The sequence below is a fragment of the Medicago sativa genome, chromosome 7 (genome assembly GCF_051527215.1).
Source record: "Medicago sativa cultivar Bolivia chromosome 7, Bolivia_mono, whole genome shotgun sequence".
Lineage (NCBI taxonomy): Eukaryota > Viridiplantae > Streptophyta > Magnoliopsida > Fabales > Fabaceae > Medicago > Medicago sativa.
In genome coordinates, this window is record NC_140755.1 from 86,765,536 (window position 1) to 86,783,998 (window position 18,463).

An 18,463-nucleotide genomic window follows, 5' to 3' on the forward strand; every position below is an offset into this window, starting at 1 on the left:
TACACCTATCACAAGTAGTGCACGAGTGGAAAAATGTACATATTATAATTGGAACATATGCATGTCTAGAACCACCACTACAAACTGATAACAAAGCAAGCCTAAGAAACTCCACAACAATAGATGAACATAAAACATTCCTAAACTCAAGTTTATGCTATACGATCAACACTTGCCAAATTCAGTTGACAGTGTATAGAACTCCACTACAATTCCCTCTCGTTCTGTCTCTAACCTATGTCATCTTCTTACTTCCTCTCTTAGATCTCAGTTCTCACTTCTCTCTCTCCACGACCATCCGTCGCACCATTGTCATCGCCCTCAAATCTCGTTATAGAAATCGTCCCACATCGTCCTCACATCAGACTCACCAAACGCCCCTACGTCCACCACCATCGTCGCAAGCCACACAAATATGAAAACCGCTGACACATGGATGATAGAGAGAATTCAGAGAGGAGAGAGGGCAGTTTTCTCACGATCATCGTCTTTGACCTTCGATCCGTTCGAATTTGAGTACGTCGTTGTCACCAATGTCACCGGAATATCCAAGGTGATGGATCGAGGTTGAGTGAGGGGAGTGAACAAGAAGTGGCAGAGGAAAGAGATATATCCCAGAGAGACAACGAAGACGACACTTGTATCAGACTTAGGTGGTCGCCGGTGATATGTCTTAATTGAGAGAGATCTGAGGTGGACGGTGGCGCAGCGGAGAAGAAGAGAGAGAGATGTGGAGAAATAAAACAAAAAACAAACAAAAAAAAGGATATTGCTTGTTGGCACGATACTAAACAGACAGGGAAAAGGCACGACACGTTACAACCCGAAAAGATAAACACTGCTTTTATTCCCTCTCCTCCATTTATTGTTTGTCGCTCGTTAATTTAACAGGTCGTGTTTTTGTCGTTGGTTAATGTGTCATGCTTAATAGCACCACTCAAAAAAAAAAAGGCAGTGTTTTTTAATAAAAAAATGAGCTAGCATTTTTGGAGTACTTTATGTTTAAGTGTCACACGTGGGAGTGTGTATATTAGTGGTATGCCACGTTAGGTTGTAAGTGTATCACCACCGTTATTTATCTATTAGCAATGATAGGTAGACGCCTTTGACGTGTACACTCCTTTGTACCACTTTGAAAAATTTCAGTTAACCAAATATATGCTCTGTGTGACCACATTATTTTTTAGTTGTGTGACCACTATTTTTCCAGAATTTATTTGGTTAACTAAGTGGAAAAATAGTCGGTCACGCGTATTTTAGTTGCGTGACCACTTTTTTCAGCTTCTAAATAATGGTCATGCAACTGAAAAAATATGGTCACACAAACCATATATTTAGTTAACTGAAATTTTCAAAAACGGTACAAAGGGTTGTATACATTAAGGGTGTCTACCAATCTTTAATTTTTATCTATAGAGTGGTATTAGTAGCATGAAATGTATCCTTTAAATTAAATAATAATAATTAATGCTTTACCATGGAATTTTTTTGTACCGTGCCCGTCTTTCCGCTCTTTTTAATATGCTAAAATTTGAAAATTATGAACTATGTTTTTTTTATGAAATTTTGATTTTGATTAAAAGTAAAAACATAATGTTTGTTACTTTCTAGTTATAACAAATCAAATTAAACATATTATCTATTTCAATAATACCAACAACAATCTTTATAATGGAAAAAATTGTATAAGGGTATAATTGGGATAATAAAAAGTAAGTATAAATATATTCATTTAGTTTGTTACACTTTTTAAAAACCAGATATATATATATATATATATATATATATATATATATATATATATATATATTTATACCATGTTTGTTACATTATTTAATATTTAAATTTATTCTTATCTATTTGTTACATGTGTTATTTGTATTGAAAATTGATGGCAATTTTGGAAAGAAAAATTCAACCCAAAAGTGCTGAAAGAGGTAGTTTTCTTCATATATAGTATAGATATAACTAGCATATATTGCCAAAAAAAACTAGCATATATTGAAAAATGAAGGGATATAATTGAGAGGACCTTTTTTTTTTTTGTTATTGTGCTAATGTATTTATATTGTTTACTATATTTGAATTTATTAATTATTTTGCTAATTATTATTTCAAAAAAAAATATTTTGCTAATTATAATTTGTGGGGGGAAAATATAATATTTTATATTCATAGGTATAGCTATCGACATACAACCAAAGACTATGATGTATTCATGGGTATAATTTGTGGGGGGAAAATATAATATTTGCTAATTATAATGTATTTATATTGTTTACTATGATGCATGGACATACAACCAAAGACTCGACAATGCAAATCACCTCCTATACATTCGACAACAATATAAAGGATAACCTCCATTTATATTGAACAACTTCAACAATCACCATCATAAGCATCTAAAATAAATTCTTTCAACAAAGCTTCATTTCATAGTCAACAAACACAAGATTTTCAGGAAATAACACAAAGATACAAAACCACAAGTTGTTCATCTTAAAATTGAATTCAGAGCAGTTAACTCTGAACATTTAAAAAACAGTTTTAATTTCAAAATCAAAACACCTAAAAGTAAATTAAATGTTACATCCAAACAAATACTTAGGTTGCAGCTAGCTAGTAGGTGCTCAACAAACAATTGACTTATTTGGCTAATTACTAACACTTAGTAACAACTGCAATCAACTTAAATTGTCAATGAACATACCATGTGACTCATTTGATATAAAATTGGAGGAATTTATTTGACAATTCTCAATTGTGTGTGTCAGTTAAAACTGACTTTAATAAATTTTCCATCTCTAGATACCATAGCCGAAACGATCAATGTAATGATCAAGAGTGCTTATAATTCATGCATTTAACAGGTAATGTTAAGAAAGTAAACTTTAATAATTACTTGAGAACTACACCATAAAAAAAAAACTATAGTGAACTCTCAAGATACACCCAACACAAACAAAGATACGGTGGCAGCGAATGTTTTTCTCACGGTTGATACACCCAACACAAACAAAGATACGGTGGCAGCGAATGTTTTTCTCACGGTTAGTGGAAAAATTACAAAATATTGGTTGTATCTCCGAATAAACATACATCACTAATCATCATTGATTTTTTTTTAAAGAAACATATAGTATAATCTTTAATAATGCATGCTTTAAGATGTAACGTATTGAATGTGTATGGGATAATTGACTTGTGGGTTGATGTATCACCATTAACAAGAATTGTAACATTGATTGTGTCAAAACACTTCATGATTCATCCTCTCCGTTTATAAGAAAATAAAAAATAAAATTCTCATTGTTGTCACCACAAAGTCTACATATGGCATACATAGAGCAAAAATTTATATATATCGCACTCGAAGTGGTATAATAACTCACAAACACTAAATACACTTCATATGTTTTTTTTTATTACAAGACCCTATAATAACTAGTTATAATTATAAATTTGTAAAAATAGTTTAACTTTCATGTATTATTTACAAATCACAACCAATCATGGCGACCTTATAAAACGGTTATAATAAAAGTCAAAATGTTTTTTAGTCATCCAACCATTGTGTTGAATTACGAGTGTAAAAATTCCTTACACAAAACAATGTATAAGAATGAAATCTTCGTGAAATATGTTACTTTTTCATAATCACCTCTACAATTAATTATATCATATTCATAGGAAATAAATTAACGTTTTTCAATTGTAAGTTATATATGAATATTATTGTAAAGAAATTATTAATACATTTAAAAGTTTTGTAATTTTTTTTTTGTAAAGAGACAAAGAAATATGAAAAGATGGTGTTATAATTACTAGCTAGTGGGTGCAGAATAAACACTTTAGCCCGCTAAATACTACACATAAAATAGCAAGGAATATCGAATTAAAAGCACTTATAGAACTATTCAGATCATGATTCATGACATGAACAATAAAAAGCATTATGGAAGTGTTTATGCATAGACTGAATTACTTTGTAAAATTCTAAAAAGTTTTAAAACAATGTTTGCTGCTATTCCCAAAACAGGTACATTCCACTCACATCTTCACGTTTGGATGTCTAAAGAATTTGTACATGATTGTATGAAATAAGTACTTGTAGCAGATTTTGAATTCCATAACATAAAATCAAAAAGAAAAGAAATACAATTGATATCACTCCAAACAATCACCATCATAAGCATCTAAAATAAATTCTTTCAACAGAGCTTCATTTCATAATCAATAAACACAAGATTTTCAGGAAATAACACAAAGATGGTAAATTAAATGTTACATCCAAACAAATATTTAGGTTGCAACTAGCTAGTAGGTGCACAACAAACAATTTGCTTATTTGGCTAATTACTAACACTTAGTAACAACTGCAATCAACTTAAATTGTCAATGAACATACCATGTGACTCATTTGATATAAAATTGGAGGAATTTATTTGACAATTCTCAATTGTGTGTGTCAGTTAAAACTGACTTTAATAAATTTTCCATCTCTAGATACCATAGCCGAAACGATCAATGTAATGATCAAGAGTGCTTATAATTCATGCATTTAACAGGTAATGTTAAGAAAGTAAACTTTAATAATTACTTGAGAACTACACCATAAAAAAAAAACTATAGTGAACTCTCAAGATACACCCAACACAAACAAAGATACGGTGGCAGCGAATGTTTTTCTCACGGTTGATACACCCAACACAAACAAAGATACGGTGGCAGCGAATGTTTTTCTCACGGTTAGTGGAAAAATTACAAAATATTGGTTGTATCTCCGAATAAACATACATCACTAATCATCATTGATTTTTTTTTTAAAGAAACATATAGTATAATCTTTAATAATGCATGCTTTAAGATGTAACGTATTGAATGTGTATGGGATAATTGACTTGTGGGTTGATGTATCACCATTAACAAGAATTGTAACATTGATTGTGTCAAAACACTTCATGATTCATCCTCTCCGTTTATAAGAAAATAAAAAATAAAATTCTCATTGTTGTCACCACAAAGTCTACATATGGCATACATAGAGCAAAAATTTATATATATCGCACTCGAAGTGGTATAATAACTCACAAACACTAAATACACTTCATATGTTTTTTTTTATTACAAGACCCTATAATAACTAGTTATAATTATAAATTTGTAAAAATAGTTTAACTTTCATGTATTATTTACAAATCACAACCAATCATGGCGACCTTATAAAACGGTTATAATAAAAGTCAAAATGTTTTTTAGTCATCCAACCATTGTGTTGAATTACGAGTGTAAAAATTCTTTACACAAAACAATGTATAAGAATGAAATCTTCGTGAAATATGTTACTTTTTCATAATCACCTCTACAATTAATTATATCATATTCATAGGAAATAAATTAACGTTTTTCAATTGTAAGTTATATATGAATATTATTGTAAAGAAATTATTAATACATTTAAAAGTTTTGTAATTTTTTTTTTGAAAGAGACAAAGAAATATGAAAAGATGGTGTTATAATTACTAGCTAGTGGGTGCAGAATAAACACTTTAGCCCGCTAAATACTACACATAAAATAGCAAGGAATATCGAATTAAAAGCACTTATAGAACTATTCAGATCATGATTCATGACATGAACAATAAAAAGCATTATGGAAGTGTTTATGCATAGACTGAATTACTTTGTAAAATTCTAAAAAGTTTTAAAACAATGTTTGCCGCTATTCCCAAAACAGGTACATTCCACTCACATCTTCACGTTTGGATGTCTAAAGAATTTGTACATGATTGTATGAAATAAGTACTTGTAGCAGATTTTGAATTCCATAACATAAAATCAAAAAGAAAAGAAATACAATTGATATCACTCCAAACAATCACCATCATAAGCATCTAAAATAAATTCTTTCAACAGAGCTTCATTTCATAGTCAACAAACACAAGATTTTCAGGAAATAACACAAAGATAGTAAATTAAATGTTACATCCAAACAAATATTTAGGTTGCAACTAGCTAGTAGGTGCACAACAAACAATTTGCTTATTTGGCTAATTACTAACACTTAGTAACAACTGCAATCAACTTAAATTGTCAATGAACATACCATGTGACTCATTTGATGCCCAATCAACGGAATATAATATTTTTTTTCTTATTCCCGTTTAGCATATGAAGCACACTGCAACAAATAAAAAGAAAAAGAAAAAATATCAAACCTAGTTATTAGAGAAATGCTAAGTAAAGCGGAAAAAAATCAATTAACTGAAAAATCACTTATGCACAGACACATTTATTACATACTGGAAGTGCTTTTGTGAGACGCGTTTCAGGTCTAGCTCTGTGAATGATACTCCAGTGTTATTGTCTCCCACGTCCAAACACACGACTCTCATTGATCCAAGCGATTTTTTTTTTAAAAGCTCTGAGTACATGGCAGCCGGAGGTAAAAACTTCATAATTTTGTTAGATTAGATCTGGAAACTTAGATCTGGATGTGGGTGATGGGTGGTGACTAGGGTGAGATTTACGGGCTTTATTTAACTATAAGATAAGATAAGATGCATAAACAATACAAAACCAAAATAATTCTAACTACACCCCCTTATTGACGTTGTGTCTGATACGAACCACATTTATAATCTAGGTACATTATAAAAAATTTATAAAAATAATCAAATCCTTTAAGTTAGATTAAAGTACAAAAACTATTGGTCTTCAACTCTACACTTAAGATAGAAATTCATAAGATAAAAAAAACGTAAGTTTGACAACTTGTAATTAATTAAGAAATTTCCATTCAAATTAAAATGGAACATTAAAATATTTTTTATTTACTTACGTTACATGAGAAACTGTTTTCATTCCAAACATGGCTAGTAGTTTAAATAAATAAAACTCATGAATGTGAGAATTTTATTTTATTAAAATTAAGAGTATATTATAGATAAAGATTTAATAGATGATATGAATTTTTTTTAAAGTGCCACAATATCACAAAGCTTACATGAGAACAACTCAAGTTTCTTTTGCAAAGATATATATATATATATATATATATATATATATATATATATATATATATGTATATTATAATATAGATAGATAGATAGATGGATATTACCTTATCACAACATTCCAAAACACCTTCCGGACAACAAACAATAGTAGACCAGTAAAAACAATAAAGCAAATAATTTCATATGTGTATACATTAAAATGCGTGAAAAATTAAATAGATGTGTAAAAATACACATCCTGTTGAAGAAGAACTTTCTCATATATCTTGATACCTAATTCCAAAACATGCACATTGGTATCTACCACAAATAAATTCATTTGTGCATCAAAAAAAATGAAACAAAAAATATCGATCATAAAGACAATAGAAATTTTATGATATAGGCATGACTTTTTTTTATAATAAACTAGTTACAAACCCGTGCTTCGCACGGGGGTTCAGTAACGTATTTGACAAAATATTATATTGGAAGGATAGATTGCGAAATGACAGATAATTATAAACCATAATACAATATTTAGAGTACTCTTGCATTACAGATTACAAAATTAAATCTTCAAAATGGCTTGATCACGAGTAACAAATGAAAACATATTTAGTCAGCGGTAGAAACACTTTCCTAGTAATAATTGATATCTATCTATAAACCAATGAAAACCCTATTACCAAAGCTACCTGATTTATATCATTTTGACTTTCAGCTTCAACATATATAAATCCTTTCACATGATCTACAGCAAAGGCAGATATTAACTGCAATTTAGTATCCAGTTCTTTCAGGTGAACAAACTTCTGCATCAGACAGATAGCTGAAAGCCTCTCTACCTGATTTATATCATTTTGTGTTTTAGCTTCAACGTATATAAATCTTTTCACATGATCTACAGCAAAGGCTAGGGATGTCAATGGATACCCATGGGTACGAATAATATGATACCCGTCCCCGCCCCGTTGGATAAATATGATACTCGTGCCCATCCCGTATCCTCGTGGGTACCCACTATACGGGTACCAGTGGGTATTGAGGTATCCATGGGTACCCATGGAGTTTTGAATTTATTTATTTTTTGGTACAAATAATAACTTTTTTTAACTACCAAAAAACTTCAACTTTTAAACATCCATACATAATCCACTCAAAATTTCATAAATCATACATAATTCATAGAAAATTCATGATTCTTATATAATCTATATGTTTTATGATGTGAATGAAGTGGAAACGGTGAACTTAATAAGATGAATTAAAAAAATTGAAAATAAAAGTAGGTTATTATTGAGGATTTTTAGGTGGGCGGTAAAATTTTATTCAATAATAAGGTACCAACTTTAAGTAATAAGATATGATATATAAAAATATATTAGTAATTTACTTAATTTATTATCGGGTATGGGTACCCGTGGATATGGATACAATCCAATCCGTGTCTGTGTCCATATAATAATGGGTAGTCAAATACCCATTTATTATACCCGTGGATACCCGTTTAGCTACCCGCTCCATGCCCGTGACGGATTTTACCCACGGGTACCCGTGGGCATGGGTATTTTTGCCACCCCTAGGAAAGGCAGATATTAACTGCAATTTAGTACCACGTATATAAGTCCTTTCACATGATCTACAACAAAGGTAGATATTAACTGCAATTTAGTATCCAGTCCTTTCAGGTGAACAAACTTCTGAATCAGACAGATAGTTGAATGTCTCTCTACTTGATTTATATCATTTTGCCTTTCAGTTTCAACGTATATAAATCATTTCGCATGATCTACAACAAAGGCAGATATTAACTGCAATTTAGTATCGAGTCCTTTCATGTGAATTATACGTACTTTTAAAAAACTTGTTTTAAAGGAGAGATGTTCAAATTACGGAATATTACCATTCTTCGTAAATTAGAGAATCAAGGTCACATAATCCAAATATTTGTGATGCATGGTCTAAGGCATGGGGTTCAGTAACGTATTTTGTAAAAAAAATTGTTCCGAAGGAAAAATGATCAAATTAGTGAATATTGCACAAAAATTATAAATCTATATCAAAATATTTATGAAAGCTTTATCAAGCGCAGAAAAACATTATAAATTACATATTAGTTAAAATTATAAAAGTGAGCGCTACTGTCATAGAGTTACCAAAAAGGGGATTAACAACAATATTTACATGACACAAAATGAACGAAAGAAACACATCAAACTCTTTAGCGTCTTGTGTAGAAACTTGGTTATTAATAATTTGACCGTTAAAAAATAAAAAATCTCTTTGACGTCAAAAAAGTAATATCAGCTGAGCAATATTCAGTCTCTTCACATATGCTTAGTAATATTCAGTCTGAAAGATTACATTGAAAGGATAGATGGTAAAATGACGGATAATTGTGAATCATTGTAATATGTCAAAATATAAACCTTAAAAACCATGAACCATCAACTTAGTTTTAAATAGTTAAAAATAAAAAATTGTAAAATAGTTAAAAGTTTTTAAAAATATAAAGATTGGAAAATAGTTAAAAAAAATTGGTGAGGTAGCACTCAACCAAGCAACACTAAAAAAATTATATGCATGCGTAACAAAAAAAACAGACAGACGGACATAAAATATTACTCTAAACGTTAATGTGTGTATATATTCGTGAGGTTGAAGAAAGAAGATAAAAATATTTGGGATCATTAAATGACATCGTGAATAAAAATATTTGTGAGATTGTGATGATTAAACGATATGGAAATTAAATATATAAGTGATAAAAAGATAATAAAATTCCTTTGAAAAAAAGGTAATAAAATTAAATGGAACCTCCTTAAAAAATTAATGGAACGGTTAAAAAAAATAAAGTTAAATGGAAGAAAAAAAACATATTGAAATATAATATTAAAAAATAAAGAAAAGGTTCCCGGCGTGAGTTGAAAAGATGTGCTTGTGAAATAAATTGTCGAGAAGTAGTTTTTTAAAGTAACATTCAACAGCTTCTGGTCAAAGCTCATTCCATTCAATTTTATGCGTTCAAAAAAAGTACTTTTTTTAGTAAGTACTTAATTGATATTGTATTCGGCCTAACTTCTCCTTAAAAATGTAAAAGAAGTTTGAAAAAAGTCGGGTCAAACGATACCTTAATCTCCCACAACGGCAATGTAGAAGCAATTGAATTTGGGAGAAAAAATTGAAAAATAGTTAAAAATATAAAAATTGGAAAATAATTAAAAGTTATTAAAAATATAAAAATTAGAAAATAATTTAAAAAAATTGGTTAGGGGCAAAAATAGAAATTCATAGGCCAACCTTAAAAAAAACACACTCTCTAATAATTGAATTACCAAAATGCACTTCATGAGGGCAAAATGGTAATTTCAATGGAGCTCTAAAAGAGAGATGTTCAAATTACATAACATTGATATTCTTCGTAAGGTTGTCTAAATTGAAAATTTGTAACATGTGTATTACATAGTAACTAACATAGCAACCATTGTTATTGTATAGATAGTGTACTGCAGCCAAAATATAGATGTTGCGATATAGTCAAGAACCTATTTAAGTTTGATTACCAAAAAAGGGTTGGATTACTATATCCAAACCATAGTTTCAACACATAGTCATCGAAATATTATACAAATTATACATTGTTAACACATTTGCAAGAGTGCGCTCCCAGCCAGATCCAAATCATTCTTCGCACGGGTTGAATATAGCGTTTTAGAAATACTTTGTTATACATGAAAAATAAGTAAATTAAGGAAATAGCTCACATAAATCTTACAAATAGGATGACTTGTCGTTGAATATCGGTGTAAAAGAGTTCTACACCGACGCAACATTGTGCAGCTCTAGTAAAGTCTTTCGTGTATATGTTAGACATTTGGTTTATTAAACACAAATATGAACACCAATAATGAAACTTGCAAATACATTTTCTTATAATATGCATTAATTATTCAATTTCATGCTTTTAAAAGGAGACAAAGAAAAAGGGATGAGTCCTAGTTATAACTCCATTCTTTATAATTTTCTATATAATGCTTGTGTTGTTTTTAATACGGAGGGTTTTCATTTTTTTATCACTGTGTTCAAAATATTTACTTTGAGAATTGCTTTCAAATGTATCAGCTGTGAGAACACATACTTTATTTTCATTATTAATCACATTCAAGTTTGAAAGACCTTGTGATATTCTAAATTAATTGCTCATAATTCATAGCTGTTACAATTTTTATAAACTTAATTTGTTTTTACTCTAATACTGGCCTTGACCTTAGTTCACCAAACTAACAGGAAAACTTTGAAAATAACATATAAAAATTAATGACACTACATTCCAATGACAAAACTAACATCAGAGCCAAAACTAATAGAAGAGAATACATTGTATAGACTCGACACTTGCAGCTTCAAACCCGCACCAACAGGACCTACAGGTCCGAATGCCATAGAAGAAAAGCTCTCATCACCACCATTATTCACAAACAAACATTTATCAAAAGTTTAAATGGTTATATAACACTTTTTTCTTCTTTTATTGGTTTCTTCCATTAAAGTTAATCCGATTCTAGGCATATTAGTTAAATGTAATTACATCTCTCTGGTCAAAATTCAAACTTCAGTTTACAATAATTAGGAAAACATGTATCCTTTGTTCGTGTGACCAAGCAAGAAACCCATGAAGTGTGACCCCTAAAGATAGTATAGAATGTGCTGTCAAAGAATTTATTCCAGGAAATTGTGTAAGAAATGACTCAGCAAGAGTTACTGAATCAGGCATTTTAGCATACAAACCCCTTGTCAGAATGGCAGTACTCTTAATGCAGTTTATCATAACTTCATTGGTCAACTCAGGTGAGTAGGAGAAGAAAATCTGCAAATCAATTCCCAGACCTTTTGCTGCTGCATAAAGTCCATCCGAGGACTCCATAACAATTGAAAGAATGTTAAATTCTCCTTCAAAACCTAAAAGGAAAAAAAAAATTTTAAAATCAGTTCAATGTACAGGTTGTCAACAATGTATTAAACAACCACCTAATATCAACAAAATCAGATTCAGCAAACTATGTCTATCAGTTTCCTGGTAATAAAAGCTTATATCTTCTAATTCCATGTATATAATAATGCTGAATTCCTAATTCCATGTATATTAATTTTTATTTTTTTACTTCTACTATTCAATTAACCAATGATAAGGTACAATCCATTACTTTTACTTTCTAAAAGCATATGAATACTGGGACAATAATTTTGATTCACTTAGTTTGGTAATTCTATTATCATTTTTGAAAGATTGTCGCGGCATGTCAAGCCCTGGTAATGTTCTTCATGAGTTGTAAGGGGGACTTATGTCACCACAAACAGAACATGAGTACACTTATATTCTTATTCACGATATCTTCATAATATGCTTACTACTTATTTTAAGAATGTGCCTGCTTATGCTTTTGTTGCTCTCTTCTCATCGATGCTAAGTCTAGGCATTTTTGGAATGACTATTACCCAAATCCAAATAGGCTAATCTAGAATTGCATCAGAAAATGATTGTGTGTAAGTTTGCAAAAAATTGAGACTCTGAGTTAACATACTCATCTTTCTACAAAATATTTTGTTCTCCCAAGACATGAAAAAATGAAGTTCAGTCAATCACTAAATATTCTGTCCCTCCTAAGACTTGAGACTTTGAGTTAACATACTCATTTTACTACAATATCATTGGTAGTATATAATAGATAAATGGTAATATACATGATAGCATAGTTGCTAAATCGATACCAAAATAGTAAAGCTGCTATCTTAGAAAGGAGAAAGGAAATTATATCTTTTAAGATAACAGCCACCTTTTAAGCATAAGGACAACAATTATCAAACAGTTACATAGAAATAGTCATTGAACAAATTCGAACCAATTTACTTTGCTCAATTTTCAGTATTGCTATAAAACAAACTCAGTACCTTTTGTTCAATTAAGATACAAATACTATTCAACAATATACCGCAATCCTCGAGTTCGATACTCGGTCTTACCGTTTTAAATTACTACTTGCACGATTTTATACACTTGCGAAAATCACTATCAGTATGAAAGGAGAATATTCTAGCTAAATTGAAAAACACACAAATGTTAGGATCTACAGAAAGCATACACTACATGGCATGGACAAAATCAACATATCCACAATTAGAAATCATTTTACTAATTTTTTAATTTGTTTGATAACTAAATTCACCATAAGTGCCTCCCCACCAATGTCAGTGCAAAAGGTACAAATGATTTACACTGTCAACCAATTACAAAACATCTCAGTCACCAAGGGTACTATAAATTGAAAATACAACCACTAATTCAATCAAAATGCAATAACAGTGAATGGTCCAGAATCAACTATTTCCACCATTCTTCAAAACTACACATCATAGCTGATGAATTTAAAGCTAATTTAAAGAATAACATTATCAGATTTCAAAAGCCACTCATTAAAAATTGAAATTGCATAAGGAAAATTCATTCTCATCTTTCAATAAAGAATACGCGATCTTGCAAAAAAAAGATTCAAATTCCCTCAATCATCAACAAATTAATTTTGTAATATACAAAAGAGTAACAGAATATCCATTAGAGAAGAGAAAAAAATAGTCAAGTATTTATACCGTCCACCGCTGAGGCATAGAAATTGACCCCTTGGACTGTGAATCAACAGAGAAGGATTTGCTCATGCTCCCGTGAGATGATCCTAATGATCTATGCATTCTAGGCCTTGATCTGTAGGACTTTTGTGTGTCATCTGATGCTGAGAAATCAAACAAAGCACAAACAAATCAGCAATAGGGAAAATCAAAAGGAAGAGAAACAATCACACAAACTGATCAAATATAAATACAAAGTCATAAAAATCTTTGCAAATACAATCATAATTTCCTAAAATGAAGTGAAAAATAAAAACTTGGAAAGATAGGAACAAAAAAAAAAACAGTAACATCCCAAATTGAAACTCACCCATATCTGATTTATGCCAAATGGTATTTTCAAATTCAAGGTCATCATCTTCCTCGAGACCGGTTGGTGGTTCAATCACACTAAGAGCATTCCTATGCAGCTTCACTTCAATACCATTGGTAAGAACCTGCACATTTTTCATGAAAAAACTTGTGACTATAAAAAGAGTTATAGTCAAAGCATGCATGTAAGCTAAAACAAACAATCTGAGATTAAAACATCAACATAAATTGAAAAAAAAAATCAATGTAAAGATTTTTACTCTTTAAAATAGGAAAGATTGAATAAAATTGGCAAAATTCAAGTTCATAATAAATACCTCATAAAACAAACAAAAATATTACCAAACCCCATTTTAAGAATTATTAAGTACACTATCAACATATGCCTAAAGCACAACAAAACAGAATAAGTAAAAAGCACTTCAAATAACACGTAGAGACTAATTACTACAAAGAATCTAACCTTCTCTGGTGGAAGATCAATGCTCAAATTCCCACGGGACAAGATGATTCCATCAGCTTCTTGTAGAATCTCATCAAAATGGGTCAATCCCTAAAAAGAACAGATATATAAATGCAGTTGAATCAGCATAGCTAATAAGGATCTAACTAATAAATAATTCAATTTTGTCCAATGCATAATGAAGAAATGCAATTCACCTCAACATTTTCAATCTTTGCAAAAATTTGTGTCTGGCTTAGATCACCTAATGTAGAATTATAAGTGTCCCTACAACACTATATAACATGACTAATAAAAATAGTTCTTCTAAGTGCCTATGATACCACGCCACTCCTATCAAAGAGGAATAAGCTAAATGTTGCTTCACCAACAAATGCCAACATGTTTAATATTAACCCAGACCCTGCACCTAGACACAGCAGGAAAAAAACCAGCAAAAACGATAAAAAAATATCAGCAGCAAAGCCACAAAGAAAGCTAGTAACCACACCAAAAACCAGACCAGCAAAATGAAGAAAAAGGACACCAAAACTCAGCAACACAGGCTGATCAAAACAAATCTAAGGCACAAGTTTGAAAAGTTCTACCTCTTCTTGCTGTTCTTCTACTTTTTCCTCCTCTTCATTCATTAGTTCATCCCACCATTGTTTCATTTCTCTCAAACAATCCTTCATCCTTTTTAGCATCTGCAATCACATAAAAAACAGGAAAAAAATTGCAGGATTCCAAATCCAAAAAAATCAAATTTTTCTAACAAAACAAAACAAATTATAAATGATCACTAATTTCCCAAGTTCATAGACAACAATTCCCATTTAGAGCATAACACTAAATTCATACAACAATTTCAGTCCTATACAACCAAATTAAAGCCTAAAAGAAGAAACTCACCTTTCTAAATCTGAATTCTTTCACAAGCTCCCAAATTAAAGCCTTTGAAGCATTCCATTCCCTTGCTTTCAGAAACCGAATCAAGGTTTCAGTTACATGTCCTTGATGAACATTCTGCAAGTAACATCAGTTAATTAGCTCCCACCAAAGCACTCTATCTAATTGAACCTTTCATAAGAGATTGGCATATCTCATCAAACCATATCAGAAAATTTGAGTCATTACCTGCCATTGATTACAGAAAGATCAAAAACTTTAATACCAATTTTAAACTTCAGTACACAATTACAAATAAAACAATTGAAGTGCATGCCATTTTTTTCAGACAAGTATGTCTCTTGCCCTCTTCATACCTACACAATAAAAATCACAAAATTAAATCAAAAAATTAACAATTCAATTGATCAATTATATCAACAACAACATTAACAATATAATTAACAATTTGATTAACAATAACATTGTTTTGGCTACTTTATTTTAATTCCAGAAATTCCTTCACCATCTTTTCCTCTACTATTAATCCCCATCATAAACACAAACCAAAATGAAACACAAAATTAATTCCAAATCAAATTAAATTCAAATCAAACATAACCCTAATGAAATTCAACAACAATTTCACACCACAAGTGAAATAGATATAAGTATATGAATTCAAATTCAACAATTCAACAGTGAAATACAAAATTAGGGCACAAAACTAATCCCAACAGACAACAAACCTGAATCACTAAAACAAACCCTAAAATCAAACCCAAAACCAAGAAATCAAACCCTAAAATCAATAAAACAATTTTATGAACACATGCAAGCAAAATTACAACCGAAACAAATAAAATTTCTGGAAAACAAACCTTTGATGATGAAGGAAAACTGAAGAAGAGGCAGATTCCTTGATTGAATGTAGAATTTCCTTTGATGATTATTGATTGTGAGATGATTGCATGTTGATTTTGTTGATGTTTGAGTGAAGATTGGTGGAAATTTGAGAGGAAAGAGGAGAGAGGTTCGATGGAGAAGAAGAAAGAATTGGGAGAGTTGCTGAACGTGGAAATGGAAAAATGGAATGAGGGTTACTGATTTTTTATATATAGAGATACCTCCAATTACCGATTTACCAAAATACCCCCACAAGGGCAAAATGGTAAAAAAAATGGACATTGATTTTCCTATCTAGTTTAGTAGAAGAACAGGAGGACATAAATATCTATCATAGACAATGAATATAAATAAAAGGGATGAGATAATGAGTGAAAGTAGATCCTATTTCAGTTGAGTGATTTTATGGATAACCAAAAATCATATGACAAATATAACACTCACCATATTACAAAATAAGTAAAAGAAATAATTGGAAAAACTTCAATTTTAATGCAGAGATGACATTTCATATAAGAAGGGACCTTTCAACAAAAGTCATCTATTTACAAAACCTGCACATGCAATTTGGATATTCATTTCATAATACTAAATATTAGAAGAAAACATATATGAAGTTTGAAAGAGGAAAGTGAAACCTAAGAACAAAAAATGAAACGAATGAAGAAATGAGATTAGGTTAATAAGTAACATGGTTGTCACTAATTGAGGGGAAAATGAAAGGGTGAGTGGTGGCTAGTAACTAATTAATGGAATAGAAATAGAGTAGTTGAAACAAAAATGAACCCAAAGATGAAGTGGAATGGGAAGAATAAGTATCATTTTCAATAATTAATTGAGAGAATAGTAGTAGTATTTTTTTTTTATGGAATATTAGTATTAGTAATAGTATAGATAGATAGATAGATTTTTTAGATGCTTAACAGTTTGTAAATAAAGATAAATTAATCAATCTATGTAACCAACGATTCTTTTAATTTATTATTTAACTTACAAAGGCAATGTTTTTATTTTTTTACATAAAGAAGACAATAGGTCGTATCATATGAAATCCATTTACAAATTTGTATTGGTATTTTTTTGTGATAATTTGTATTTGTATAAATAGATATTGAATGTATAAGTTTTTGTATTTGTATTTTTGTATAAATTGATAATTTGTATTTGTCTAACAAAATAAAAATTTGAATATGTAATATATAATTATATTATTGTCTTGTGAATTTGGTTCTCGAGTGATTATTAGTTGTTTAACTAATTATGTCAGTTTTCTATAACCGGGCAGATAATAATAATATTAAGATGATCAAGATAAATTATATACATAGCAATATTACGTAAGATATTAAAGTGATTAGACGTTTAGCTCGTTCACTTTACAAGCGCTTCCCGAACACGATAAGAAAGATTAAAATTAACAATTTTTTCGTCAAACCAAAAGTATTGATATTTCATGCAACCATATTAAGAGCTCATTTGTTATAGTTTTTTTTTTAAGGAAAATATCATTTTTTTAAAATAAAAAACCATTTAAAAAAAATCACTTTTACGAATATTGCATGCGTTTGTTAGAACTTTTTAAAAAAATCAGAATCTAAAAAAATTTAAAAATAGCTTCAAAAGAAAAGTTTTAAGAAAGAAAGATTGATATAGTTAACATATTTTTTTTGAAATAGTTACTACAAAGAAAGTTTAAAATTGTCCTCGTGAGCTTAACTTAGTTGGTATGGACAATGCATAATATATGCAAGGTCTAGGGTTCAAACCCCGGTCACCACAAAAATTGTTTGAGAATGATGATACAAATCTGTTTGGATTGGCTTTTTCAAAGCCAAAAGCAATTCTCTACGGTGACAAAAGCAATTCTACAAAATTCCAACATGTTTGGTTTGGCTTTTCAGAATTGCTTTTATCCTCTAAAAGCAATTATTCATGAAGCTACAAATCCCAGCTTCTAGCTTTTCTAGAATCAATTATAAACAGTAAATTGTATATTTTATTATTACAACCTATTATTTTCCTTTATTGCCCTTGATCAATTCTCCTTCTTTATCAATTCTCCTTTAGCTATGTCTATTTTAGTAATTATACATTCAAAAGCAATTTTGATCAAAATCATCCAAACAACATTCAGTTTGTTTAATCAATTCTACATAATTGTATCCAAACATAAATCAATTCTCTCAGAATCAATTCTGTCAGAATCAATTCTATCAGAATCAATTCTGTC

The 18,463-nt window shown here is 30.0% G+C and overlaps 1 protein-coding gene across 1 annotated transcript; it reads right to left on the reverse strand.

Annotated features, from left to right (window-relative positions):
• Window positions 1-11,472: 11,472 nt before the first annotated feature.
• Window positions 11,473-16,342, reverse strand: LOC146909696 (uncharacterized). Its single transcript, XM_085725745.1, has 7 exons — window positions 16,209-16,342; window positions 15,352-15,465; window positions 15,048-15,146; window positions 14,461-14,550; window positions 13,996-14,122; window positions 13,650-13,789; window positions 11,473-11,963 (listed from the first exon to the last, which is right to left on the reverse strand). Exons 3-7 carry the CDS (start codon window positions 15,144-15,146, stop codon window positions 11,844-11,846), a joined length of 576 nt encoding a protein of 191 aa, XP_085581871.1. The 5' UTR covers window positions 15,352-15,465; window positions 16,209-16,342; the 3' UTR covers window positions 11,473-11,843.
• Between the last annotated feature and the right edge of the window lie 2,121 nt (window positions 16,343-18,463).